The sequence below is a fragment of the Rhinoderma darwinii genome, chromosome 13 (assembly GCF_050947455.1).
Source record: "Rhinoderma darwinii isolate aRhiDar2 chromosome 13, aRhiDar2.hap1, whole genome shotgun sequence".
Classification (NCBI taxonomy): domain Eukaryota; kingdom Metazoa; phylum Chordata; class Amphibia; order Anura; family Rhinodermatidae; genus Rhinoderma; species Rhinoderma darwinii.
In genome coordinates, this window is record NC_134699.1 from 32229083 (window position 1) to 32256092 (window position 27010).

General features: G+C 42.8%; 1 protein-coding gene across 5 annotated transcripts in view; it reads right to left on the reverse strand.

The window, feature by feature from the left end:
- PHF20 (PHD finger protein 20) overlaps positions 1-26284 on the reverse strand; it is a 65576-nt gene extending 39292 nt beyond the window's left edge. The window contains exons 1-9 of one of the 5 annotated variants that reach the window (XM_075845995.1): positions 26012-26284; positions 5962-6078; positions 5655-5826; positions 5103-5187; positions 4423-4502; positions 3285-3660; positions 2758-2859; positions 1539-1748; positions 1247-1441 (exon numbers count right to left, since the gene is read on the reverse strand). In XM_075845995.1, coding sequence (XP_075702110.1) covers positions 1247-1441; positions 1539-1748; positions 2758-2859; positions 3285-3660; positions 4423-4502; positions 5103-5187; positions 5655-5826; positions 5962-6044 — 1303 coding nt within the window. In that variant the 5' untranslated portion in view covers positions 6045-6078; positions 26012-26284. Of the gene's footprint in view, positions 1-1246; positions 1442-1538; positions 1749-2757; positions 2860-3284; positions 3661-4422; positions 4503-5102; positions 5188-5311; positions 5385-5654; positions 5827-5961; positions 6079-14514; positions 14836-26011 lie in introns of those variants that run through there. The other 4 variants (XM_075845997.1, XM_075845999.1, XM_075845996.1 and 1 more) reach the window with 4 other exon arrangements.
- Between the last annotated feature and the right edge of the window lie 726 nt (positions 26285-27010).

The window sequence follows — 27010 nt, forward strand, 5'->3', positions numbered from 1 at the left end:
AGAATGCAAATAGAAAGTGCCCACTAAAAAGGTACACTATTCACTAGTTTGAGCAGCACCAAGTGAAACTTTTTTTTTTTTTTTTTTTTTTTAAATTCAAGACCAGTTACAAAGGGGTCTTAAATTTAGCATTTTTAACATCTTAATAGTTTTCCCACTATATGAAGGGATGGCATATCGATAGGATAGGTCATCACTTTCTCATCGGTGGGGATCCAGCTGCCGGGACCTGAACCATTCCTCAGAACGAAGATGCCCCTCCAGTTTTTTGTTTTTTTTCTGCACATTGTTTTTTGGCAACCTGGTATGCAGGGAACGCCACTGTGCAGGACAAATGCCAAACAGTCGTCCCTTCATATTCAGGATAAGTGGGGGTTCAGGGTAGGACCTCCACCAACTTAAACATTATGAAATATCCTAGTGAAACGTAACAGAGCTGGTCAGCACATCCCATCAAAATAACACATGTGCAGGTTACGTACACTGTGAGACTGCAAACAATACAAAAACATTGCAACAGCACCCTGCGAGCATCAAAACCACACAATGTATAGATTGAATTGTAATACTGCTACGTTAACTATACTTACAAATGTGGGGTTTCTCAGGGCACATTTTGATCTAAATTGTGTGCTAAGAACTTCACATTTTTAAATATATTAATAGCATTACAATTCTAAATAATTTATAGATTGCGTGGTCTTGGTGCTCTCAGTATTTTTGCAATGTTGTTTTTAGATCTTAGTGATCAGTCATAAATGTCTGAGATGGGAATACTCCTTTAATGAAAATATGGCTTCGCAGTGCCAAATTCACAATGTAAAGCAGCTCAAGTCTATAACGTGGGCAAGCTAGATACAGATGGCAGCAGATTAGTGAGAAAATCAAGACATCATCTTACCCACCCCACTATGCAGACTAGTATTTAGAGGAGAACAAATAACATGCGATCTAGTTGTGCCAAGCACAAAAAAAACAAAAACAAAACACAAGCTACCAAACTGCTAGCACAAGGCCTACATACAAAAAATACTAGCGGAAGAAATGTTCACACACTTTTTTTTTTTTTTTCAAGAACAGAAACCGCCACATAACATGAGCATTATATAGTGCAAGTCAGGTTAACACAAGCAAAAGAAGTAACTATACCCTTAATGCTAGGCTTGCTTTTCTGGTATACAACGACTCAACAGCAAGTCTATATAATTTAAATGAGTGCAACTATGAGAATACATTACGTATTTACCAGATAGTGTGGTGATCATCTGAATTTCATTTGGTCCAGGAACTTCATTCTCATGGTCATCGGGTTTGATGTCTGGGATAACAGTCGACACATCAGCTGCAGCAGGCTCGACAACATCCTCTAAAGGCAGCGATTCTTTCACTTCAGGTGGTTCAGGTTTCATAGGATCCACAGATGTTAAGTCCCCTGTTTTTACTTTGAATGAAAAGGGGTAAAGAAAAAAGGGGAGGGGAATTACTCTCAACGTACACGATGTATCCAAAATTACAATTTGTCGTAATCAACACCACACCTTGTTCCAAGGTTGGCCCATTTTGATGCACCAATTCCTCTTCTGGTGCAGATGCTGCTGTAACATCCAGGAGAGGGTGATCCTCCTGACCCCTGCTGGGTGAGAGCTGCACAGGTTTATGATCCCTTTCATTCTCATCATCCGCACAAGGCTGTTCTCCATCGGATACATTTTCCGTTTTCACAGATGTAGCTGCAGTAACATTCTTTTCTAAACAGAATACGTTTTAGTTATGCAGAAGCGTTGTGAATTCTACAAGCTTTTAAGAAATCGTAAAGTTGTTGAGCGTCAGCACAACTCAAATATTATTTAAAAATTGCCTTTGGGGGTCTATTAAGGAGGCTCTGTCACCAGTTTAGAACTGCCCTATCTCCTACCTAATCGAATAGATGCTTTAATGTAGATAACTACTGGGTTTGTTGTTTTTTAAAAAGTTTATTTTTAACCAAGTTATGAACATTTTAAGATTCATGTAAATTTGTTCTTAATGCTTTACTTTTCACCAAGTGGGCGTCGTAAAGAAAAAAAAGTGTATGACTCTGATCAATCAGCGTCATAGACTTCTCCTCATTCCAGTCCAGCTTGATCCACAGCAGTGTGATCTCGCGAGATCACGCTGTGACGTCACTTCATCCCGCGAGTCCTTCACCGGAGCGATTGAAGACTGAACAGGCATTTCCTCCAGCCGCTGCAGATTCGGATAAACGTCCTGGCACCGCTAGAGGCGAAGTCTGTTCACTCTTCTGTCACTCTGGTGAAGGACCTGCGGGAGATCACACTGGGCTGGAATGAAGAGAAGTGTATGATGCTGATTGGTCAGTGCCATCCACTTTTCTTTACATCGCCCACTTGTTGAAAAGTAAAAAAAAAAAAAGATGGGCATTAAGAACAAATTAGCATAAATCTTAAAATGTTCATAACTTGGTCAAAAATCAACGGTTTAAAAAAAAGCAAAAAAAAACCCAAAAACTGTTATCTACATTAAAGCGCCTATTAGATTAGGTAGGAGATAGGGCAGTTATAAATCTGCTAATTACTATATAATTAATATAATAGGCTAAGTGAGTCCTGCTTATATTACGGTCTAATTAGAACTTCTACAGTACTCCACCATTTCCAATTACATCAGTGCAGATCAAGGAGACAGACATGCAATTATTTAGCTTCTTTCCAAACTGAAAAGTGTGCTTGCAGATACGAGCATGTTAGGTTTACTAACTTTTTTCCAGACGTGGACGTTTGGTGCGAGTTTCTGATGCTATGGAGATCTTCCGTCTTCTTAGTTCCAATGTCATTGGCTGAAGAGTTTGCGAACCTGGATCTGTTAACAACATGTTAACAGTTGAGCATTTCAGCCATATAAAAATACTTAAAAGTACAAACAGAAGTGATCGTACAACCACCTATACAGTGTGAGAAAATGTTCATGCAATTACTGGTTTAAAGAATAAATTTTAAGCCTGTGGAACCAGAACAGTCCAATCAGAAGATTAGTCAATTCACAGATAGCGACAACTATTTTTATGAAAATCCTGGATTACAACAATACATAAAATAAAAACATTTCATAACTTGGGCTTGAAATTATGGCCTATAAATATTATATACATCTATATATCTACAAATTGAAGAGAAATTTCTTCTGGGACTGCTGGTTTGTGTTTTTGCATATCGTGATTGATCAAAGCTACAGCATAAAATCAGCCTTTATCTCGCACAGATGCCTTGCTCCCCGCTGTAACATACCAGATGATGTGAGAGAGGATGAACGATCACGTTTCCTCCTCCGGTCTCCATTTTCATGTGGTACTTTCAAGCTGTCGTTTTGCCCACTCCTCTCATCTGGGCGGGTCTCTGCAGAGGAATCTCTTTCATTCTCAGATATATTTTCTTTGTCCTCTTTTTCATTTTTTGCAGCAGGAACTTTGCTCTTTTCACAGGGTACAGTTTTCTTATCTCTATCAGGTTGCACTGCTTTCTTATCTGCGGTCTGTGGTTTTTCTCTCTCTATGGTGGTGTTCTCTGAACTTTTCCTCTGTTCTCTAAATTTACCTCTGTGTTTATCAGAAGGTGAAGTGCTCTCTGTGGGCCGCTCTATGTGCTTCGAACGAGAAGCAGTAGCCTAAAAATAAGTCACCAATCAGTAAGGATGTCCTGGTAGTTTTAGATTTAACAGCTTTAATGCTGGAAATTCATGTGACAAAACAAAAAACAAATTATATTTCATAAATAAAATAATTATTAATCTATTTACAAACAGATTGCCATAAACTGCAGGGATATAGTAACGTAGTGTATCATATGGTATAGTCCACTTGTCAGAGAACAGTGAAAGACGTCAAACATCAGAAAAACATGATGGTATGACAAGACTTTAGATGCAATCAATAAGAATGTGAACAAGGCCATGAATATTACGTAGGTTAGAACTAGAAGGATACTGTAACGACGCTTCGTCTTCAGAAGTAATTTGGCAAAGTGATGGCATTCTTTAATGTAAAGCAATTATGATCTCTGTGCAGAGCGGCATAATTTCCCGTTTTACTAAATAAAACTATACTCAAAGGACCGCCTGGCTTCGAGCTCAATATTTTGCATTTAGCCCTTCTCCTTAGCTGATAAACTACACAAAAATGTCTCTGAAATGGAAAAAAAACACTAACTATGAAGGGTAGAGTCGCGAGAAAGAAATGAGAAACAGACACGCTAAAGTGGAATCCTATTAGGAAAGCTAAATTGTAAATTTTGACTAAAATTATTCTGTAATGAATATCAACAAACACAAGGCTAATAAGAAAAAAAATTAAATCTGTTCCTGCAGCAGCGTGCAATTACTACAGGAGCCAATAAATGTAAAAAATAAGTCTAAAACACTGTCTCTTACCTGATCTTTGGAAAAGGCTTTCACATGAATATTTTTGACTGTCTGAACAACACCATCAAAAAACTTTACGGTGTACGTGCCTACAATATAAAAGAGGGAAAACAAAACAAAAAAACCGAATATTTTAATAGTAATTGTAAAAAAAAATTACGCAAATTTATATTAATTCTGCTTACACAGAAGGAGCAGATGGCCCAGAATATGGCAGTATTAAGGGGGATGTCCAGTCCCCAAAAATTGATGGCCTATCCTCAGGATAGGACATCAATATTGTCGAGGTGCAAATCTCGGCACCTCCGCTGATCAGCTGTTTTGAATGGGCATTAATTTTCTTTACCGCTCTCACCGTGAATCGTCACACATGTAGCGGCGGTTCACAGTATTCACTTCAATGGGAGAAAGCTGTAGCACTGTGAACCGCCGCACTAGAGTGCTGACGATTCACAGTGAGTGTAGTAAAGGAAATGAATGCCCCGTCAAAACTGCCGGGAGTCCGACAACGACTGATTAGATATTGATGGCCTATCCGGAGGAGAAGCCATACATTTTTTAGGACTGGATAACCCCTTTAAAATGCAGCTCATACATCATACTGCACCACACAAATCATAAACCATGTGTGACAATGAAAGGGCTTGAAATATTTATCATGTTCAAAGGGTTAAAAAAATAATTCTTACCATCTTTGTTGACAGATGTTATTTTTGCTGGATAAAATCGGCAATCAGACCAACAAGCCAACACTTGTTCGTTTACACGAAAAACCTACCGATAAAACAAAGCATATAGTACAATAAAATTAAGCACAAGTCATTCAGAAAAAGGCATGACATTTTTAAAAAAAGGACCTGTCAGTGCTTCTGAAATGTCTGTTTTAGTAAATACTTGCATTCCCATAAAATAATAATTCTGCAGCATCTTTTCTTAAAACTCTGTATTTTGCCGTTCCTCTGTTATTCCTCCTGGAAATATATGAATAAATGACAACTGGGCGTTACCATTCCCCTTGTCAATGGGGCATGTCCCTACACATTGACACTGTCCAATTTTTAAACAGCAAGAAAAACTAAATGGACATCGTTAGACTAATTGATATACATGGGGGCAAGGCCAAAACTATACCCTTTAGTGAGACTCTCTCTTTATGTACAAAAAAAGATTTAATACAAAATAACAGGCCAAAAACGTACAACACAAAAAATAACTTCATGATTTAAAGAAATTATAATTACCGCAGTAGGCTCATCTTCTACCAAGCCTTCCCTCCTTAGCTGGATCTTCTCTAAAGGACGAAGGTAAGAACTATCCCAGCAAAACCATTCATCGTATCTGTGATTCCAACGTTTAAAATGGATCAGCACTTTGCCTTCTTCATAATCTATTTCTTCAATGTGTGCCGCATACCTAGCCCAAACAAAATGCAAAACAAGCAATTGTTTTTTCTATTACAATATTGTAAAGGTTAGAAGGATGTTAGAAACATTTAGAATAATGAAGCTCATGCACATTACATATTACATCAAGTGTCGCATATCATACCATTTCTTTAGTCGATCACGTGCTTCCAGTTGTGCTCCAACCTCAAATGTGATTCCTCTACGGTTTGGTGGGTGCTTAGTCATCGTACACGCTGTCCTTTACAAGAGCCATTCAAGCCTGAAAAGTGTCAAAGCATTAGTATTACTATTGCATGGCTTTTCGGTTACCTCTATATACCCAAATGGGTTTCTAAACGGTCAAAATAGTTATTCACTACATGCACAGTATATCAGCCTGGCTCCTCCCTAGGTTGGGGGAAAACACCATACAAGGACGGGTTCCCACAGGTGGGATATGCTGCGTAAAAATCACGCAGCGTATCAGACCTGGAATCTGCAGTACATTCCTTCCGAAAAATCGCACCACGTTGTGGTGCGTTTTTCGAACGGAATTTCGACAGTGGAAAAAAATGCTGGGGAGAAATAAAAAGCAGCTCATACTTACCCCCTCTCTCTTCTCTGGGCATAGTCCAGTCTCCCTGGATGACGTTGCAGGCCATGTGACGCTGCAGCCTGTGATTGACTGCAGCGGTCACATAGGATGAAGTGTCATCTCCCAGGAGGCCGGACTGCAGGAAGAATGAAAGCGTTCTGGGCAAGTATGATTTTTTTATTTTTTTTTGGAGTTGTGATTTTCGCCGTGTAATCGCTGCAAAAGTCGCAACACATGGCTTTCTGTTGCAGATTTTGCATCCGCATTGAATTTAATGGGGAAAACCTGCAAAAGAAAAAACGCAGCATAAAATGGACATGATGCAGATTTATATTCCGCACTGCAGGTCAATTTATTAATGTTTACGCTGTGGGAACCCGGACTAAAAGGTTCAACATCTCACTCGGTGAATATTCAATGGACAGATACAATACAGTACACACGAAATTACATTTTAGACAGAATGTTTCTAGATGGTATTACAGTGAAACTAAACGAAACAGGGATACTCAAACGGGTGATTGAGAACTCTAAAATACACGTGGGAAATGTATAATTTTATTTACAAAAACTAAAAACACAATTAACCGGTTTCCGACCGCTGGCTGTGTATTTACGGCCAGCGGTCAGGGTCCTTAAAACCCGCGCCATGGACTATTTACAACGTGGGTTTTAGCTAGCTGCCCGAGCGATCGGGCAGTTAAATGCCGGGTCTCCGGTCGCTGCTTCGATCGTCTCTGATCTCTTATACACAGCACTCAATGAACGCTGTGTATATGAACAGAGGCAGTGCCGCTGTCTCTATTGGTCCCGGTGATCATGTGACTGGTCACATGATCGTCGGGTGCCGTTAGTGGCAGGTTGCTGCTAGGTCTTACTAGACCCAGCACAGCCCTATTAGTGGCAATAGTCACTATGAGAGGGCTGATTTCCCCAATTACAGTGGAAAAACATGGTGTAAAAAAAATAATAAAGTCCCCCAAAGGTCTTTTGACCTTTGAGGGACAGACCATAGTAATAAAAAAATAAAAGTCAAATAAAGTGCAAAATAAAATACACAGAAAATATCCACCCCCAAAAAAATGTCCCCGTCACCCCGCCAATCATTGTCATAATGCTAGCCTTGAGCCAATTATCCTGAAATAGACGTGTAATATATTAAAATTTACGGTAGACAATGACAATCACAAATAAAAAGGTCTATTTTAGGGTAAAACTATGTTATTACCAGAAAACAATAGCTAAAATGTAAAAGCGCTTATTTACTATTATTTTCAAACTTTAAGCCTAAAAAGTCTAAGGCTATGTTCACACGGGGTATTTTTCAGGACTAATATCTGCCTCAAAATTCAGTTTGGAAGTTTCAGGCAGATATTCCTCTCCCTGCACGCCGTTTTTCGCGGAGTTTTTCGCCCGCGGCCATTGAGCACGGCGGGCATAAAACAGCGCGAAATACGCTTTCTCTGCCTCCCATTGAAGTCAATGGGAGGTCAGAGGCGGAAGCGCCCGAAGATAGGGCATGTCGCTTCTTTTTCCCGCGAGGCAGTTTTACTGCTCGCGGAAAAAAGAAGCCAACCCCTCCCATTGAAATCAATGGGAGGCATTTTCGGGCCGTTTTTGCCAAGTTTTGCGACGCGGTTTCCGCCTAAAATAGCAAAAAGGAGGTGTATAAAAACAACAAATAAATAAACCTGCATTGTCTACGGAATAAAACGGTGTCTGGTCCTGAAGGATCAAAAGAGCCCGGTCCTGAACCGGTTAAATGGTTTTATTAAGATATACCACTGATAGCCTTTCTTTAGGCTAGGCTATCAATGTAGGATTAGTGTGTGTGTGGGGGGGGGGGGGTTCCCACTGATCAGCACAAAGAGGCAGTAGCGCTTGCTGGTGTGCCGCAGGTCCTTCACTGCAGTACTAGGCACAGAAAGATCCACATGAGCTTCCCTGCCCCTTCTTTCTCACGGGGGTACCGCCCTCATGACCATTACCTACCAATCATACATTGATGGTCTATCCTAAGGCTAGGCCAATAATCTATTATCCTAGAGAAACCCTTGGAGAAAAAAAAAGGAGTCTGTCTCCAGGACAGACCCCTTTATGTTAGAGCATCTATAATACATTAAGATAAAATATACAAGGTTCTATTCACATGTTCCTGGGCTATGTTTGCATAGAAAAAACACCAGTCTAAAGGGAACACCCTATTCAGTACATATGTAAGCTTTTGTGCCTCATACTGACTGGCCAAGAGGTAACACTTGCAATATAAAGGTGCCACAGATGTGGTCACGTCATGCATTGTAATGCACATACAGCGTGTGCTTAGTGGATAGGCTAAGGGTGTATTCACACTGTGCACTTTTGCCGTGTGACTGAAAAACGGGCTGTTAAAAAAAAAAAAATGCATTCTTTTTACCGCCATTTGTTGCAGTTCGCTTGGAATCACGGTTCAGCAAATCGTGGATTCGAACGCACAGAAAAAAACACAAAAAACAACTCGTCAAAACCATGCTGTATGGGTACACGATTAGGGAGCCATTTACCAAGTTTAATATCACCCACTATGATACACAGCAGAAAACATTCATACAAATTTGAGAACATGCTGCGGTTTTGAAGGCTACAGACTTCGCCTGAATTTGCTTCAGATTTCAGCCACTACATTGCAAATGGTAGAATTTGCTGCAAAATCCACACGCAAGGCCATATATATATATATATATATATATATATATATATATATATATATATATATTATAATGGGTCAAACATAGATCTAAATAGTATCCGTTCGGTCTATGTTTGTCATGGTTTACGTTGGGATACTGTTTTTTGTGGAGTACTATCCATTTAAATACAGTAAATCTATCAGTTTTCTTGTTGTTTTGTTTGTTTTTCCTATCACCGTTCACTTTAAAACGTTTTTTTTAGGTAAAAAACAGACAAACTTATATTGACGTATGAGTATACCCTAAACGTACATGCTATAAAAAAAACCCGGCCATCACTCGGGACACATTCCGGTGATGGCCGTGTATTACCCGGCCCCATAGACTTGTGAAAAAATTAAAAAAATTAAAACAATGTGTAATCACTTAAATAATAGTTTAACTAAAAAAAAGCGTGATCGGGTCTCTCAAAGTAGCGCTGACACCCGGATCACACCGTTAACCCCTGCATCTGGTCCCGGAGACATGATCGGGACCTGATTGGTTCAGGTCCCGGTCACGTGATCGAAGGCAAAGTTTGTTGTAGCGCCAAACTGGAAAGTTTATTGCTATAAAACTGGAAAGTTTGTTGCTACAACAAATTTTCCCGGGGACCGATTTCAGGTGCCGCCGTCGGTTGTCATGGCACTGACCGTTTATAATACATTACACTACCTAGGTAGTGTAACGTATTATAGCAGCTAGCAGTGCTGCAGGTCTTCAAGTAAAAAAAAAAAGTAATAAGAACGTTTTATATCCTTTTTTTCCCCATCCCTTGGTTGAACTTGATGGACACGTGTCTTTTTTCAACCGTACTATGTAACTATTAAAGTGTAAACATAAGTTACAAAAACTGCTTTTTTTTTCCTATAAGGCCACATTCACACGAACGTGTTTTTGCGTTCGCAATTCCCTCGAAAATCCACGGGAGAATTGCGGCCCCATTCATTTCTATGGGGCCATGAACACGACCGTAGTTTTTGCGGTCTTTGCACGGCCCGGGAACCCGCACCGCAGAAAGAACTGGCATGTCCTATTACGGCCGTCTTCTGCGGTCCGGGCTCATTGAAAACAATGACGGTGGCCATATGCATGTCCTACGATTTGCGAGCGGCCCGCGGCTGACAGTCCGCTGCCGGCCGACCTGAAAATCACGGCCGTGCGCATGAGGCCTTAGTCTTTTATTAAGCACACATTTCGTATCACCGCGTTCGTAATGACTCAAGAAGTGGACATGCACTGTTTTACGTGCCGCTTTTAAAAACTGCCGCGTAAAAACGAAACTCCATTTTTCCCATTGAAATCAATGGGCAGATGTTTGGAGGCATTCAGCCCCCGTATTTTCAGCCGTTTTTTGGGGCCCGAAAAACGTCTGAAAATAGGTCATGTGAACATATCCTTACTGTGTGGGGAGCACAAATAGGGCCCTATTATTTGTGGGGGCACTTTAACTGAGGCACTAAGTGGAGGACAATTAGTGTGGGCGGCATTATATCTGTCTGGGGCACTATAAATGGTGAATAATTGTAGAGGGTGGGTAATAGTTGGGTAGGATGCTAGAAGAGCAAGGAGCAAAAGATTTTGTTGTAAATTCTGCAGAGACGAGTTGTAGATGGAAGAAGTAGTCATAATGTTCTGGGCCGGATGAGGAAGAAAAGGGAACAACTCTTAATCTGAGAAGACGTCACCTGTAAGTCACTGGATGTAACTCTACTGTATTAACTTATATGGTCTGCAGAGCGCCTGTGTAGTGCTTATACCTACCACTATATGCTGGTAATATTGGTCTAGTCAAACATTAAGAGTAGTATTGCATTATTCCTATAATGAAAGGTGGGCCCCTAAGAAAGATTTCCTTATGGTAAGCCCAGCATACTCTGCTCCGACATTGAATGGCAATACTAGAAAATATAAACAGAAGAGAAGCAAAAAGTTCCAACACCACTTTCTTGTAGCTAAATCTCTGGACCGTTGGCCTCGTAGCATCTTGCCTAACAGGAAAGCGTCCCAACCCAGTTGACTAGCAACTGTAGTGAAAGAAATAGGCCTCATGCACACGACCGTGTTTTTGCGGCCGCAATTCCCCCGAAAATCCATGGGAGAATTGCGGCCCCATTCTTTTCTATGGGGCCGTGCACACGACCGTAGTTTTTGCGGTCCGTGCACGGCCCGGGAGCCCGGACCGCAGAAAGAACAGGAATGTCTTATTACGGCCCGGTTCTGCGGTCCGGGCTCATTGAAAACAATGGCCGCGGCCATGTGCATGTGCGGGCGGCCTGCGGCTGACAGTCCGCTGACAGTCCGCAGCCGGCCGACCCGAAAATCACGGCCGTGCACACGGCTACGGTCGTGTGCATGAGGCCATAGTCCTTTCCTTCTGCCAACCAATACCTTTTTAGAGCTTGGGTTGAGTCCACCAAATCTAACAATTTTTTTTCTTAGTGGAATTTTATTTTACTGATTGATAATGCTTGACTCTTATCCCAATTTAAGAGAACCATTAATGTATACTTTTTAAGTGGAATTGGCTCCATAATACAGCTTGAATGGAAGCGGTTACTCTCCCATACAATTTAATTACGTCTTGTAATGTACAGCAAGTTCTTGAACTTCTGTATTAGGTACGGCATCTTTTTGGCTGGGAAATAAAAATTTACGGTAATTTTCGGACTATAAGACGCAACCAGGTTTTAGACAACAGAAAATTGGGGAAAAAAATTATTATATAGTAAAATAATATAGAATATATAATAAAATATGTATATGTTTCACCACATTCAGAGAGCCACAACTTAGATTTTTTTCATTGTTTCAGATGTGAGGTAGGGATGCACGATGCATCGAAACTTCGATACGGTTTCTATACTGTGCGTCCCCAAACGGTTCGATACCGCTATATCATGTATTTCGATACTTAGCTGTGCGGCCGCACAACTCCATATTGTAACACATGAATGTATGAGAGCGGGGCTGCGGCTGTGTAATACCGGCACTGCCCCGCTCCTGACAAGCGCGCGCCGTCAGGATGATGCGATGCGGCCTGCAGCGCTGGCTAATGATTGCCTTCACTAAAGACAGAACATGGCGGGCGCGCTACAAACACCCCCACGTTCTGCCCTCAGTGCCTGAACAGTCGCTCATTAGTGCAGCGCCGGCCGCATCACCTCAGGCTGACCGTGCGCGCACTTAATGTCAGGAGCGTGGCAATGACTGTATTCCACAACCGCAGCCCCGCTCTATAACGGCGAAGATCAGAGAAACCTCTCCGCTCCGCCGCTATTCTCCTGACTGCTGCGATCAAAGCGGACTGCGGCATTCAAGAGGAAGTGAGATGGGGGGGATGCCCCATTGGATCGCATCACAGGAATCCCTGTGACGCGATTGAGGACATGCCATATATGGGCAGACAGCCCAGGGTCCATTGAAGGACCCCAGGGCTGTCCTACCATATTTTCTCTTAGGGCACACTTAGGTATGGCCTAACAACTGCCTGTGTACTATCTGTACACAGGCAAATGTACTGGCATATAGATATATGTCAGTACATTAAAGTTTAAAAATAAAGTAAAAACAAAGTAATGTTAAATTTAAAAAAAATACATACACTTTTTTACAATAAACATTAAAATAAGTCTCAATACATAAAATATTGGCGCGGCCGTAATAACCTGCACAACTATTTTATTTGCATCATTTATGATGTGTGCGCTGTAAAAAAATGAAATAAAAACTTTTCACTTATTGTGAGGCACAAGGTGTGAGGAATTTAAACTCCATGTTCCTCACATTAATAGTAGTTAACCCCATCATGTACCTTACACATTAACCCATTATGACAGAGAAACATGATGGGATTACTATGAATGTGAGGCACATTCAAAATTCATTGCGTCTCATCAGAAAATGGAAGAACTTTTTTTTTTTATCACTGTTGGCAAAGTATCGAATTGGTATTGAAATCGCAATACTAAACAAAGTATCGGTATCGAAGCCCAAATTCTGGTATAGTGACATCCCTAGTGTGAGGGTGGGACGAGCTGTAGTTTTTATTAGCACCATTTTTTTGGTACATACGATTTTTTTTATCACTTTATTTCATTCTTTGTAGCGCTATGGTGAGCAAAAGACAACGATTCTGGGGTTTCAAAGTAATTTTTTTTTACGCAATTTCACTGTGCGAGTCAAATAATGCTATATTGTAAGTTAGACTTTTACGGATGCAGCGATACCAATTGTTTTGTTATTTTTACACTGTGCCTGGGGAAAAAAAAAATGGGAAAAGGGTTTATTTTAACGTTTTAAAAAATGTACACTCCTGAAAATGTATCTAAACTTTTTTTTTATTATTTACACATTTTATTAGTTCCCCTAGGGGACTTGAACCAGCAATCATTAGATTGTTGGTACAATACACTGCAATACATGGATGAGTTACGGAAACAGCGTAGATCACGCTGTAAGCTGTCATTTACAGCGTGATCTTACGGTCATTAAGCCCCACACAACCGTTACCGAAGTGTCGGGATTGTGAATAGACATCGCGTCCTGGCTGGAAGCTATGTCTATTCACTCTCAAGACACTTCAGTAACGTTATTGTGTGTGTATGTGACTGCACATCATGATCTAGCAAAATCACTATGTGCTGAGTAAATGAATGGAGAGAAGTGTATGACGCCGATTGGTCAGCGTCACACTCCTCTGTATAATGCCCACTTGGTCAAAAAGTAAAAACCATGCCCAGTTGGGCATTAAGAAAGTCATTAGCATAAATCTAAAATAGGTCATAACTTCATCAAAATTGATCGTTTTTCTAAAAAAAACAAAAAACACTGCAGTAATCTACATTACAGCACCGATCACATTATGTAGAAGATAGGGCACTTATAATGTGGTGACAGGGCCTCTTTAAGGTCATTTTTTTTTTCTTGAGATGTGAATTGTATTAAAATATAAATATTCTCTAAGCAGGGTGGAACTGTGCCAATAAAAATATCTATCTATCACATAATGCTCTATTGACAGCAGACACTACTTGTTCTGCCAGTGGTCCGCATGCAGCCAGCAGCGCCCTCTAGAGGGCTCGGCACAAAGCAGCGCCATTCATAACCTCACACTGCAATGAACAAGAGAGCAGTGCAATGCGTTGAATACACAGTAGGGCTGCCCCGACCACAGCTCTCTACAATGAGGTGAAAAAACGCAACTATAGCGCTGAACCCGCTCATAGGTCACAAGAGGTGGTAAAAACGAACACCACGAGGGAGTCGAAGCTTTCCATTACAGTCGATAGCAGTAGAGGGATGCAGTGCGGGCTTTCTTCAAGCAGAAAGTCCATCTTATTACCTGCCACATTTCTATCAGCACGCACACGGCAGAGACAATTGCCAGCAGGTGGAAGAGATCATACTGTACCTGGTACAGGGGCCCCGAGCGCGGACCCTACAAAGCCGGGCAGATTACAGCTGCAGCCAGGGCGCTTCCCCGCTCCAGACACAGTCTCACGTCAGGGCCGGCGCTGCCTTCCTCTTCCTCCTCAGTCGCGATGCGCAGCCTCTGATTCTCAGAACTGCGACCCACGTGGAGAGAAGCCGATGTGTGCGAGCTGGCGCTACTAGCAGGGCGTGTTACCCGGGGACACTATAGTAAATACGGCACCGTAGCACAGACCCTCCACCGGACAAGCTAGAAGGTCGGGCTGCAGGGTAAGCGGGAGCCGCTGAGAAGATGGGCACCACAAAAGGTTAAGAAGCTGACGCATCCCGTGCTCTGCCAGCACCGCCCCCTGCTGGTAAGAGCCCATGACGCTAGGGGAAACAGACGCAGGGTGTGCTCAACAGGGGCAGCAGTGGACAGGACGCGGTGGTTACTTGTTGCGGACAGCATGGGGTTTCACTCCATAGTTACCATTTCCTCTCCTGTAAATACAGCTTGCTGCCCCAGATGGTATCACCACAACCGTAGTCTGTGCACAATAACCAAGTGAGTCACAACCAACTGGAACAGGAAAAAATAAAGCCTAATGCACACGACCATGTGTGCGTTACAATTGATGTCACCAGTTTGTACCAACCCCTTGAGTAGGTCACATGATCCACAAACACGGACAGTAAATTATAAACGTCCTGAGTTTTTGCAGCACGGACTTGCGGCCTCCACACAGATTCATGGTCTTGTGCATGGGGCCATATAAATGAATGGGTCCGTGTACGCAAAAAAACGGTCGAGTGCATTAGGGCTCAGACTAGCACGTTCCGTGTCCATGTTTCACGCATCATGGACGACATCTGTGCGCTGTCTGCATTTCTTTAGCAACTAACTTGCCGAGCATAACCACAGACGTGAAATACGGATGCCACACGCAAGCATACTGACGCCACACGGAACACACACTGATGCCACATGGACATGAAATGCAGGAAAAACGGTTTGTTTTTTGCGCACGCAAATCGGACACGCTCATGTGAATGTGGCCTTAGGCCTAAGGGGTCTATCATGTGTAGCATAACATCGTCAGTAGAGCTCTGGCATAGAGTTGGCAGAAATCACGCTACCAAACTGGATTTACAAATTAATACATAACAGAATTGTATGAAGAACCTATAATTATTATACAGGATTTATTTTATTTATTTGTAGTCACTTTACCAATGCACATTAGGGGAAACAGTGTGTATACAATAAGTGCAGACTGCTGGTATTTCATTGTAGAAAAGGGGTGGCCAGCTACCAACCTTTTGGATGTTACAATGATGGCAAGCTGCTGTTCAAGAGCCCCATTCATGGAAGCAGGTGCCACAGCAATATTCACCCTACCAACCTGGTCACACCTCCCAAACTAACCCAATAACCTCATCCAGAGTGCCTGAAGGATGTGATGGAAATGGCACCTCTGAATTCTGTCAAATAATTGTGCCCACTCTAGGGCCATATAGTACTAATAAAGCGCTGCCACCTTGTAGCTATTCCAGACTCATTTAGTATAGGCCAAATAGCAGCACCATCACAGTAATAAGCGCACGGAGTAGTTACTTCTACAACAGTGACAAACAAATGTTCCAGCCCTAGTGCCCCTACAATACACATCTTCACGGCCCCCTACTGCACATGGGAATCCAGTGCATCTGCCTGCATATAACCATCTCTTCTTGGGCAGTCAGCACTGAAGAAGACAAGTCAGGTAGAAAGGATGAAGGCTGTGCCTGGTACCACTGCTCAGTTCCATTCACTTTAATGCTGCAGTAACAGGCACAGCCATTACCACTGTATGTACCATGCTGTGTAAACAATTAAGAGGACATAGCATTCAAAACATTTGGATTATTCTGCTGATCAGCAGGGTTTCTAGGAGTTGAACCCCTACCTTTAAAAAATAAAATGGCCTGTCTTTGGGATAGGCCATAAATAAATCAATCAGTCACCATAGAGGAGAATCGGTCATGATAACAGACCCCAGTAATGTAAAGCAACTGTAAGATGTTGCATGCAAAACACAGTAGCATCCATTGAGTGCAGCCATCTAGGTCTTGAGGCACTGTCATTTACATAGGACACGCAGTCTTTTACAAGCCACATTTTGGAGTCTGTTATGACAAATTCCTTTTGAGGTGCTAATTTTTAGGGCTCCGATTCCATTTTGAAGATGCACATTATAAGATTTGAGAGAAAAAATAAATAAATTTGCATTTCAATTACATTAATTTGGAGACCCACATCTTAATTTGTATACAAAACTGCATTCAGATTAGTAATGTGTATATCCTTTGAATGTTCTGAGACGTTTTGCAGTAGTTTCGGCAGGCCAGCCACATCTGGGCAGATTCACTAGTGTTCACAGAAGAAAATTGTGGAAATGCCTAAATATTAGTAAAAAGAAAAAAACTTGAGCAGTTGCCCATAGCAACCAATCATATTCCAGATCCCCCTCACCCCAATTGCTCCAATCAAATTGCTCCAATCAAATTTTCTAACCTGTATTGAAAAAACAAGCTTTTCCTAATCTCTTGTGGAATTTCTTTTAATGGTGGCAGTGTGTTTTTAGACACTTCTTAGTAACTACTTTACTCTCATAAGTTTTGATATACAGAATTACCAGCAATGTCAAAAAGTGACCTCTAGAATCACAACAAGTGCTTGGTTTAACCCCTTCCCGCACCTTGACGTCACTGCACATCAAGGTGAGCAGTAACTTTTGCACACCTTGTTGTGCAATTACGTCTGTACTTTGACAGTTAACCGCCGCACGGCACTACACCGCAACTGTGATTCGGACATTGTTTTTTACTTTGTTTTGCGGTGTTCACTGTGTGGGAAAAATAACATTATAGTTTCGGTCGTTACAAAGGCGGCGATACCAAATATGTGTACTTTAACGTGTTCATTTTTTCCCTATAATAAAAGACTTAAAAAAGCATTGTTTTTAATGTAACAACTTTTATGAAACATTTTTATTAACTTATTTATACTTTTTTTTTTTTACTTGTCCCACTAGGGGACTACGAGACTTGCAGCTCTGATCACTGCTAGAATACATTACGCTACCTACATAGTGTAATATATTCCTTCTGTCATTGTGACGCGACAGTCACTATGACAGAAAGCCTATGGGGACCAGCCTCCGGCCTTCTGTACATGGCAGTCCAGAGGCCAATGTCTGGCGTCTGGTTGCCATGGGTACCATCGCCAGCCCCCGTGATTTCATATGGTAGCTGCCGATCTGCGCTGAACTCCTTAAATGCGGCGATCGCAAGCGACCGCTGCATCTAAGGGGTTAACTGCTGAAATCAGTCCATTAAAAATGCCCACGTTATTACTACATAAGGTAACATGTCAGATTTTTTAAAAATCGGCTTCGTCCTCGAGGCCAAAATAGGCTCAGTCCTAAAGGGCTTAAGGGGGTAGTTAATTTTCACACTTGGTATATGGATGTAGATAACTGCTTTTTAGGCCTCCTTCACACCAAGAATTTTTCTGGCAATTTTTTAAACTGCATCAAAAATTGAATCTAAAAAAGTTGTTGCATGCAATTTTTTATGGCGTTTTTAATTAAGTGTCATCGTGTATGCTTTTTTTTTAATGGCCCTATAAAGAAGCTTATGGGAAAAACACCTGAAAAAAACAAACAAAAAAAACAAAGGAACAAAAACACACACCCAGAGCATTCTGCGTTTGGGAAAAAAGAAGCCACTGACCACAAAATTTCCTCAAAAACGCCACAAACCAAAATGCAGTTGTATGTAGTGCTTTTTATATTTTACTACAGACTTTAAACATCTGGCCACTCGAAAAAAAAAACGCTGCAAAAAAGCCGTTTGTGAATCCAGCCTTAAAAGGGGCTGTCCAGGTTGGGGTCTATAATTTATAATGATTACCTATGCACCCACAAAAAACTCCAATGACAGCATAGCTAGTTAAGTGAATAGGCGCAGAGCTGCAGTAACCCAGCACGGCCGCTATACAGTAGTCCGAGCCTTCTGCTTCCGGAACCGACCCCTCCATAGCTTCCAGTGCCAGGAGGCAGCCGGAACAGCTGATTTGTGCGAGATCCGGTTGTCTAATCCCCACAATTATACTGACAAAAAAAAAAAAGTTTACTCAGGTTCTCCTCTGTATGTGAGCTGTATATTTAGCAACAAAATATGATGGAATCCTGTTGGGAAGAAACAGCAAAACTTTTGTCAAGATAACTTTGGAAAGGCTTTACTGCTTCTACTGGGTCGGTTTCGATGCAGTTTTGGCACAAAATCCCCAGCTGCTGTGCGGAGCTTCGATACCCCTTTATGACTGAAGCCTGAGGCTGGGTTCACACGAGCACATTAACGTCCATAATGGACGGACGTATTTCGTGCAGAAGTCCCGGACCGAACTCAGTCCAGGGAGCCGGGCTCCTAGCATCATAGTTATGTGCGATGCTAGGAGTCCCTGCCTCTCTGCAGGACAACTGTCCCGTACTGAAAACATGATTACAGTACGGGACAGTTGTCCTGCAGAGAGGCAGGGACTCCTAGCATCGTACATAACTATGATGCTAGGAGCCCGGCTCCCTGCACTGAGTTCGGTCCGGGACTTCCGGCCGAAATACGTCCATCCATTACGGACGTTAATGTGCTCGTGTGAACCCAGCCTAAGAGTATGTTCACACGCAAAACGGCTGTAAAATACGGAGCGGTTTTCAAGGGAATTTTCAGCCGTTTTTAAAGTATCAAACGTTTGAGCCATTTTTGGAGCGTTTTTTCTATTGACCCATTGAAAAACGGCTCCAGAAACAGCTCAAGAAGTGACATTAACTTCTTTTTATGCACCGTTTTTTCAAATGGCCGCATAAAAAACCACCCCGTCGGAGCGAAACACTGTTTTTTTTTCCATTGAACTCAATGGACAGATGTTTGGAAGCATTCAGCTTCCTTTTTTTCAGGGCGTTTACGGTCTGAAAAACGTTTGAAAAGAAGCCGGGTGAACCTACCCTAAGGGTCCTTATACAAGGGTACAACTTTGATTTGATCAGTATTATGCTTCAAAGAACCCTCAAAAGCAGCTGCAGACCGAGTCATCAGACCAGCTCACTGACTGATTCGGCTGACAACAATGTTCTACAGCCTCTAGGTAGAGTGATACATAGACGCTGCAGAAGTGAAATAGTACAACATTTTTAATCAAAGCATATTACAAAAGTTATTTTATGCAAAATACAAAAAAAAATAAGTGTCTAGCTTTTAAGTCTAGAGTTAGGCCTCATGAATGCATTCTTGTCCTTTAATACAGCTGCAAAAAGCTGATCTGCTAAACATAGACGGCTTCAGTGTGCAGTCTGTTTGTTGTTTTTTGGCCATTGACTAGAATGAGCAAGACAGATCTGCAAAAGCGGACAGGAAATAGGACCTGCTTTGTGGTTTGCAATTAGGCACACGGATGAAAAAAAACGGAAAAAAACAAACAAAACATACACGGATTTGTGCATGGCCCCAACGGATAGCACACTGAAGTAAGTAACTGATGTGTGCATGAGTCCTAACAAAGCAATTTGTGTTATACAACCAGGCAGTATTGCTGACATTTAGTGATATCTTTGGGTACTTTCCCACAGGCACAATTCGCTGCAGATTTTCTGCAACGGAATCAACAAAAAAATGCAGGCAATTCAGTCACAGTAATCCGCAGACAATAGTGCATTTTTGCTGTGCATTTTTCTGCGGAAACGCTACCTTTTTCTGTAGCGGTTTACCTGTGGATTTAGTTCCATGCATTGATTATAGCAAAGTATATGTGCGTAAACACTGTACAAGCCGCAACAAAACTCATCTGCAGAATTTGCGCTCCCCATTGTGGTCATGGGCCAAATACGCAGCATCTCCGCACAGAACCCCCAGCATAAACATGGGAAGCCAGCCTTAGTATTCTGTAATCTTTGGCCTATATTGCAGGCGTTTTTTTTTAAAGTAGACGGTGCTGCTAGATTGCGGTAAACTTAATTTTTTTCTATTTTAAATCTCATTCCATTGTGGCTGAAACTTGTTTTAAAGAGGTTTTCCCCACTAGAAGAATTCTAGCATTCAGCAGGGAAATCCAATGATCTTCTGTGGATCCTTAACACAGTTCTGCTCCCGTCCACACGCTGCGCAGGTAAACGCAATACAGTCCCATTCATTTGTATAAAAAGGTTTTGCAGTTTCCTACACAGCGAATGAACAGGACCCATACCGTGCAGAGGCTCTGCCAAGGGGCTTTTGCCCCTTCATTCTCAGGATTGGCGGGTGATCCGGAGGTGGGACCCCGATTGACCATGAAGTGATGTCATAACCAGACGGTATAACACTATGGCGGATTTCTCACGTTACGGACGCAGTAAAACAGCACCAATATACGTGTAAAAGCACTCAATGTTAATGGCTGTGCGGTTAAACGGCAGTTTACCATGCGGCCAGTGACCATGAAATAGCTTTTCCCTGGAGTCAATGTAAAAACTAAGTTACACCGTGGTTTTACGTTTTAAAACGGCCACACTCCATTACCAAATAACAGGCTCGGCTTACGCGGCCAACTCAGACACATGAGGACGTACTGCACCAAAAATCATTCAGACATGGCACAATGGAGTTTTATTAAAAGTAACACTACCCAGAAAATCCTATCTCAGGAGATTATCCCATTATGCACTTCTATCGGGAGAACTGAGGTTCCATGACCCCAGTTCTGTATCATAAGTGGAGACTAAGGCCCCATGCACACGAACGTGCTTTTGCGGCCGCAATTCCCCCGAAAATCCACGGTAGGATTGCAGCCCCATTCATTCCTATGGGGCCATGCACACGACCATGGTTTTCATGGTTTAAAGGAACAGTGTCATCACAATTTTTTTTTTAATATGTTAAAGATGTTAGTGCTTTATTAAAAACGTTTATATTTATTTGTGTGTTTGTGTTTTACTTTTTCTTATTTTTACACTTTTTCTTCCCTATGGGGGCTGCCATTTTTTTTCATTTCTGTATGTGTCGATTAACGACACATACAGACATGGAATACGGCAGCCACAGTCCCATAGGGACTGCGAACGGGGCCCGTTCCATCCACTAACATGTACGCCGTCTGTGTGGGAACTGCGCATGCGCCGCTCCCACACAGTCCAATTTGAAATGCGCGCCGTCCGGCGCCATTTTCCTGTGCACCGGAAGTCGCGGCCGGACAGTAAGATTACTACTTCCGGTCGCGGCTTCCGGACTTGTGCACTTGGACCAGCGGCAGCAGACGGAGCGGACGGGCCGGAGGGAGCCGCGGCGGCAGGAGCAGGTAAGAGATTTCTATGTATGTTCGTGTTTGTGTACGTTTACTACTGTATGTAAACCTACTACACTGTGTGTTAGCTCAAAAAATGGCGACACACAGTGTAGGAGGTTAGACCGTTCAAACCCCTCGTTTATCCCGGCACTAGCCAGGATAAAGGAGGGGGGGGATGCTGAGAGCTCACTAGAGCGAGGGCTTTTTACCCAATTTTGCAATGCTGCAATTTTGGGAATAGCTCCATCTAGTGACCAGCAATGGGAAATATTATAAATTAGAATTAATTTATAATATCTCCTGACTCGTGAAAAAAATAAAAAAAATTTGAACAATGTTTAATCACCCACACACTAAATGTTTAATTTAAAAAAAAACAACATGTTTTTCTGGCAACACATTCCCTTTAATGAAAATAAAGGCCGCAGCTGACAGTCGACCCGAAAATCACAGCCGTGCACATGGCTACGGTCGTGTGCATGAGGCCTAAATAAAGAGATGGTCGCACATATGTGGCTCTCTATATTGAAGTCTATGGAAGTTACAGAAATGGATGTATAGCAATTAAACAGATTCTGTTGTGGTAAAGTCAAGAATGATGTGATCCCAGTTTTGGCAGTAAGTATACTATATGGACAAAAGTATTAGGACACCTTGTAATCTTTGAATTCAGGTTTTCCATTCACTCCCATTGCCACAGGTATACAACATCAAGCAACTAGCCACGCAGTCACCTTTACAAACGTTTGAGAAAAAGAATGGGTCATTCTAAAGAGCTCACTGAAATTTCTCCCCTCTTAGGCCTCATGCACACGACCGTAGGCATGTGCACGGCCGTGATTTTCGGGTCGGCAGGCAGCGGACTGTCAGCCGCAAGCCGCCCGCAAATCGCGGGCAATGCACATGGCCGCGGCCATTATTTTCAATGAGCCCGGACCGCAGAGGACGGCCGTAATAAGACATGTCCGTTCTTTCTGCGGTGCTGGCTCCCGGGCCATGCACAGACCGTAAAAACTACGGTCGTTTGCATGGCCCCATAGAAATTAATGGGGCCGCAATTCTCCCGTGGATTTTCGGGGGAATTGCAGCCGCAAAAGCACGTTCGTGTGCATGGGGCCTTAGATATTCCACGTGCAACTGTGAGTGGTATGATCGTAAGGTGGGAGCGTTTAGGAACCACAGCCATGAAGTGTCAGACAACGTAAAAGTAACAGAGCAGGGTCACCGAGTGCTGAGGCGCATAGTGCCTAAAAGTCGCCAACCCTCTGCTGACTCAGTAACTGTAGAGCTCCAAACCTCCTGTCAAAAACTGTGCAGCGGGAGCTTCATGGCATGGGTTTCCCTGGCCAAGCAGCTACATGCAAGTCTTTCATCACTAAGCACAATGGCAAGCGTCGGATGGAGTGATGTAAAGCACGCCACCACTGGAGCGATGAATCACGCTTCTCTATCTGCCAGTCTGATGGAGGAGTCTGGGTTTGGCAAATGCCAGGCGAACATTACCTGCCTGACTGCATTGTGCCAACTGTAAAGTTTTTGGTGGATGAGGGTTAATGCTATGGGGTGGTTTTTCAGGGTCGGCCTAGGCCCCTTAGGATATGTTCACACGGGGTATTTTGCCGAGTTTTTTGACGCGGAAACCACGTCGCAAAACTCGGCAGAAACGGCCCGAGAACGCCTCCCATTGATTTCAATGGGAGGCGTCGGCGTCTTTTTCCCGCGAGCAGTAAAACTGCCTCGCGGGAAAAAGCAGCGACATGCCCTATCTTCGGGCGCTTCCGCCTCCGACCTCCCATTGACTTCAATGGGAGGCAGGAGAAAGCGTATTTCTCGCTGTTTTATGCCCGCGGCGCTCAATGGCCGCGGGTGAAAAACGGCGCGATAATTGCCGCGAAAATCGGCGTGCAGGGAGAGGAATATCTGCCTCAAAGTTCCAAACGGAATTTTGAGGCAGATATTCCTCCCCCAAAATACTCCGTGTGAACATAGCCTTAGGCTGGGTTCACAGAGTTTTTTGCAGGTGGAAAATCTGCTTCAAAATTCCGTTTGGAAGTTTGAGGCAGATTTTCTTCTGCCTGAAGGCTGATTCTTGCAGCGTTTCTTGCCTGCGGCGATTGAGCGTCGCGGGCATAAAATGCTGCGAAATACGCTTTCCCTGCCTCCCATTGATGTCAATGGGAGGTCAGAGGCATAGTCGCGCAAATATAGGGCATGTCCCTATTTCTCCCGCGAGCTGGTTTTACCACGCGCGGGAGAAAGCCGCCTCCGCCTCCCATTGAAATCAATGGGATGCATTTTCGGCGCGTTTTGCGGCACTGTTGCCGCAACAAAAAACTGTGTGAACTCAGCCTTCGTTCCAGTGAAGAATCTTAATGCTTCAGAATACCAAGACATTTACGGAAACAGTTTGGGATTCGGCCCTTTTCTTTTCCAGCATGACTGTTCCCCAGTACACAAAGCAAGGTCCATAAAGCCATGGTTGGGGGAGTTTGGTGTGGAAGAACTTGACTGGTCCGCACAGAGCCCTGACCCCAACCACATCGAACACCTTTAGTATAAACTAGAATAGAGATTGCGAGCCAGGACCTCATCTCCAACATCAGCGTCTGACCTCACAAATGCTCTTCTGGATGAAAGGTCAAAAAATCCCTCAGACACTCCAAAATCTTGTAGAAAGTCTAACCAGACGAGTGGAAGGTGTTTTAGCTGCAAAGGGACCAACTGCATATTAATGCCTATGGATTTAGAATCGCATGTCACAAGAACTCCTGTAGGTGTAATGTATTGGTGTCCCAATACTTTTTCCCATATAGTGTACAAAGCCAAACCAAGAGCATGTTCATTGATTAAGGCATTTCAACACTGCAATTCAACATATCTAATACAGCAGCAGATCACTGGACCCTGCAGACCATCAGTGGGGTGGACAGCCCCTTTAAGGCTATAGATAAACAAATGCTGTAACATATTCACATGGCATCTGTCACTACAATTTATTGACAGCAACTATTGTGCAATCGTGAAATTGCTCACAACCGTCACAATACTTGAACTCAATTGATATTTGCAACGGTCAGGCAAAATTTCATTGAATTCTAGAAAATAAATAGTTATCTAATGGCGTATTCATGGACCGAACAAAGGCTGTGGAGGGGGATAAAAGACACAAATAGTCACATTGTAAAAGTTTAGTTATACAACCAATTGACCTCATAACCAGGTCCTAAGAAAACTGTAAAATAACATTAAGATTTTCTGGCATCAATACATTTAATAAGATAGAATAGGGGAAATGAAGGGTGGGAAGTTTATACACACACATGACTATCATACTATGACAGCTACACAATACCCTTATTATCACACATAGGAGGGTATTAGGAGTCTTCCAAGGAATGTCTATGGAATTCCAGAATCTTTCTTTGCAGCTTATCCCTGGCATCAAGGAGGTTAATAAGACTGGTTTGGGCCTCGCATCCATAAGAGCGTATGGTAAAGGAGATCAGCACACTCCTGCAGCGCAGCCATAGCTTTCCCAACAATGACACCTCTCTGCCTACAAACTAGGGAGCAGAGAACTCAGATCACCGGCGGCACAAGATGCGACAATCGGGCTGCGTCACAACTTTAGTCAACCTATTACATCCTGTACGAGGCGACAACAAACGTATAAATAAACGCTGCCTAGATCAGTTGATAGTCGCGATTGTAATAGAAATCCTTTGAGGTTTTCATTAACCTGTTAAGACACCATGACACTGAAAAACGTGTCTAAGCAGCATGGACTATATAGCTTTAAAGGGACCTGGTAAAAGAACCATTGGTCAGCCTACTCCGCGGATAGGGTAGCAAAGCTGTCACTCAGCTGTCAGCGCTCACTGATTGGCTAGCTCGTGTCTCCATCACCAGACAGAAAGAGTGAGACCGGTCGTTTCATATCGCACCCCCCTCCCCCACTTCACCCCATTAAACTCTACATCTGGCTAATTATAAATCGAACAATCCGGATCCGAGAACCACAGCGTAATTATCATCGCAACCTCGCTCAACAAGCATACAGGGCATCAGCTGCCCCTCCCACTTATGGACACTCGTGTCAACGTCATGTGGGGAGCCAGCAGTATGGGGGTGTAGATGTTACCTGTCTCTAGCTCAGGTCGGCGACATCCACTTCTTTCCTCACGGCGAACTGTCGTTTTCTTTTTTCCAACAGCGGTTACCTTAGGACGGCTGCCTCTTGCACGAATTAGTTAAATAATTGCTCTCCCTCCCTTCACCACATTCAGCGCCTCCTTCGCTTTAACACTGCGCGGCATGGCCGGTGCGCGCTCCCGGGAGGCGTGCTGGAGGATATGGTGACGCGCACGAGAACAGCACTAGGCGCCGGCTGGAAAGGGGGCGCGTTTACGGCTGATGGGTTTGACTGATAGAACCATACTGGGCGGGGCTTCTCTTTCCCGCCTACAGAGACGTTCTGAAGGCGGTACAGTCATGTGACCTGAACTTTGGCGCGCATTTTCTTCCTCAGAGCGTGGCGTAGTTGTGAGGAAGAAGCCAGTTGTTGCTGACTCATGTTGTGAATTACAGGAAATATACTGGTGTCAATGGAAGGGTATAGTGTATCTGTATTAGACTGCTCACATCACCTATTTGCTTTGTTTAAGATACGGTTTGAACTGTGTGTATATATATATATATATATATATATATATATATATATATATAATTTAATAGAGAACCTGTAGGGAGGATACCATTTTCTGTGGTAGAGAATGGAGACTGACTACTTATGTAAACTCAACGTACAAGTCAAATCTATGCAATGGCAGTGATGTTAACCCCTTCCTGTCATAAACAACTTTAAGATTTTAATTTTCTTTTTTTCCTCCCCACCTTCCAAAAGCCTAAACTTTTTCATTTTTCTGTTGATATAGTCCTATGAGGGCTTTATTTTTGCGGGACGAGTTGTAGTTTTTCGTAGCGCCGTTTATTGTGCTATATGATGTACTGGGAAACGGTAAAAATTATTTGTGGGGTAGAAAACGGAAAAAAGTGATTCCTCCATTTTCGTGCTTTGTTTTTACAGAATTCACTGCAATTAAACAACATGTTAACTTTATTCTGCGGGTCAATACGATTA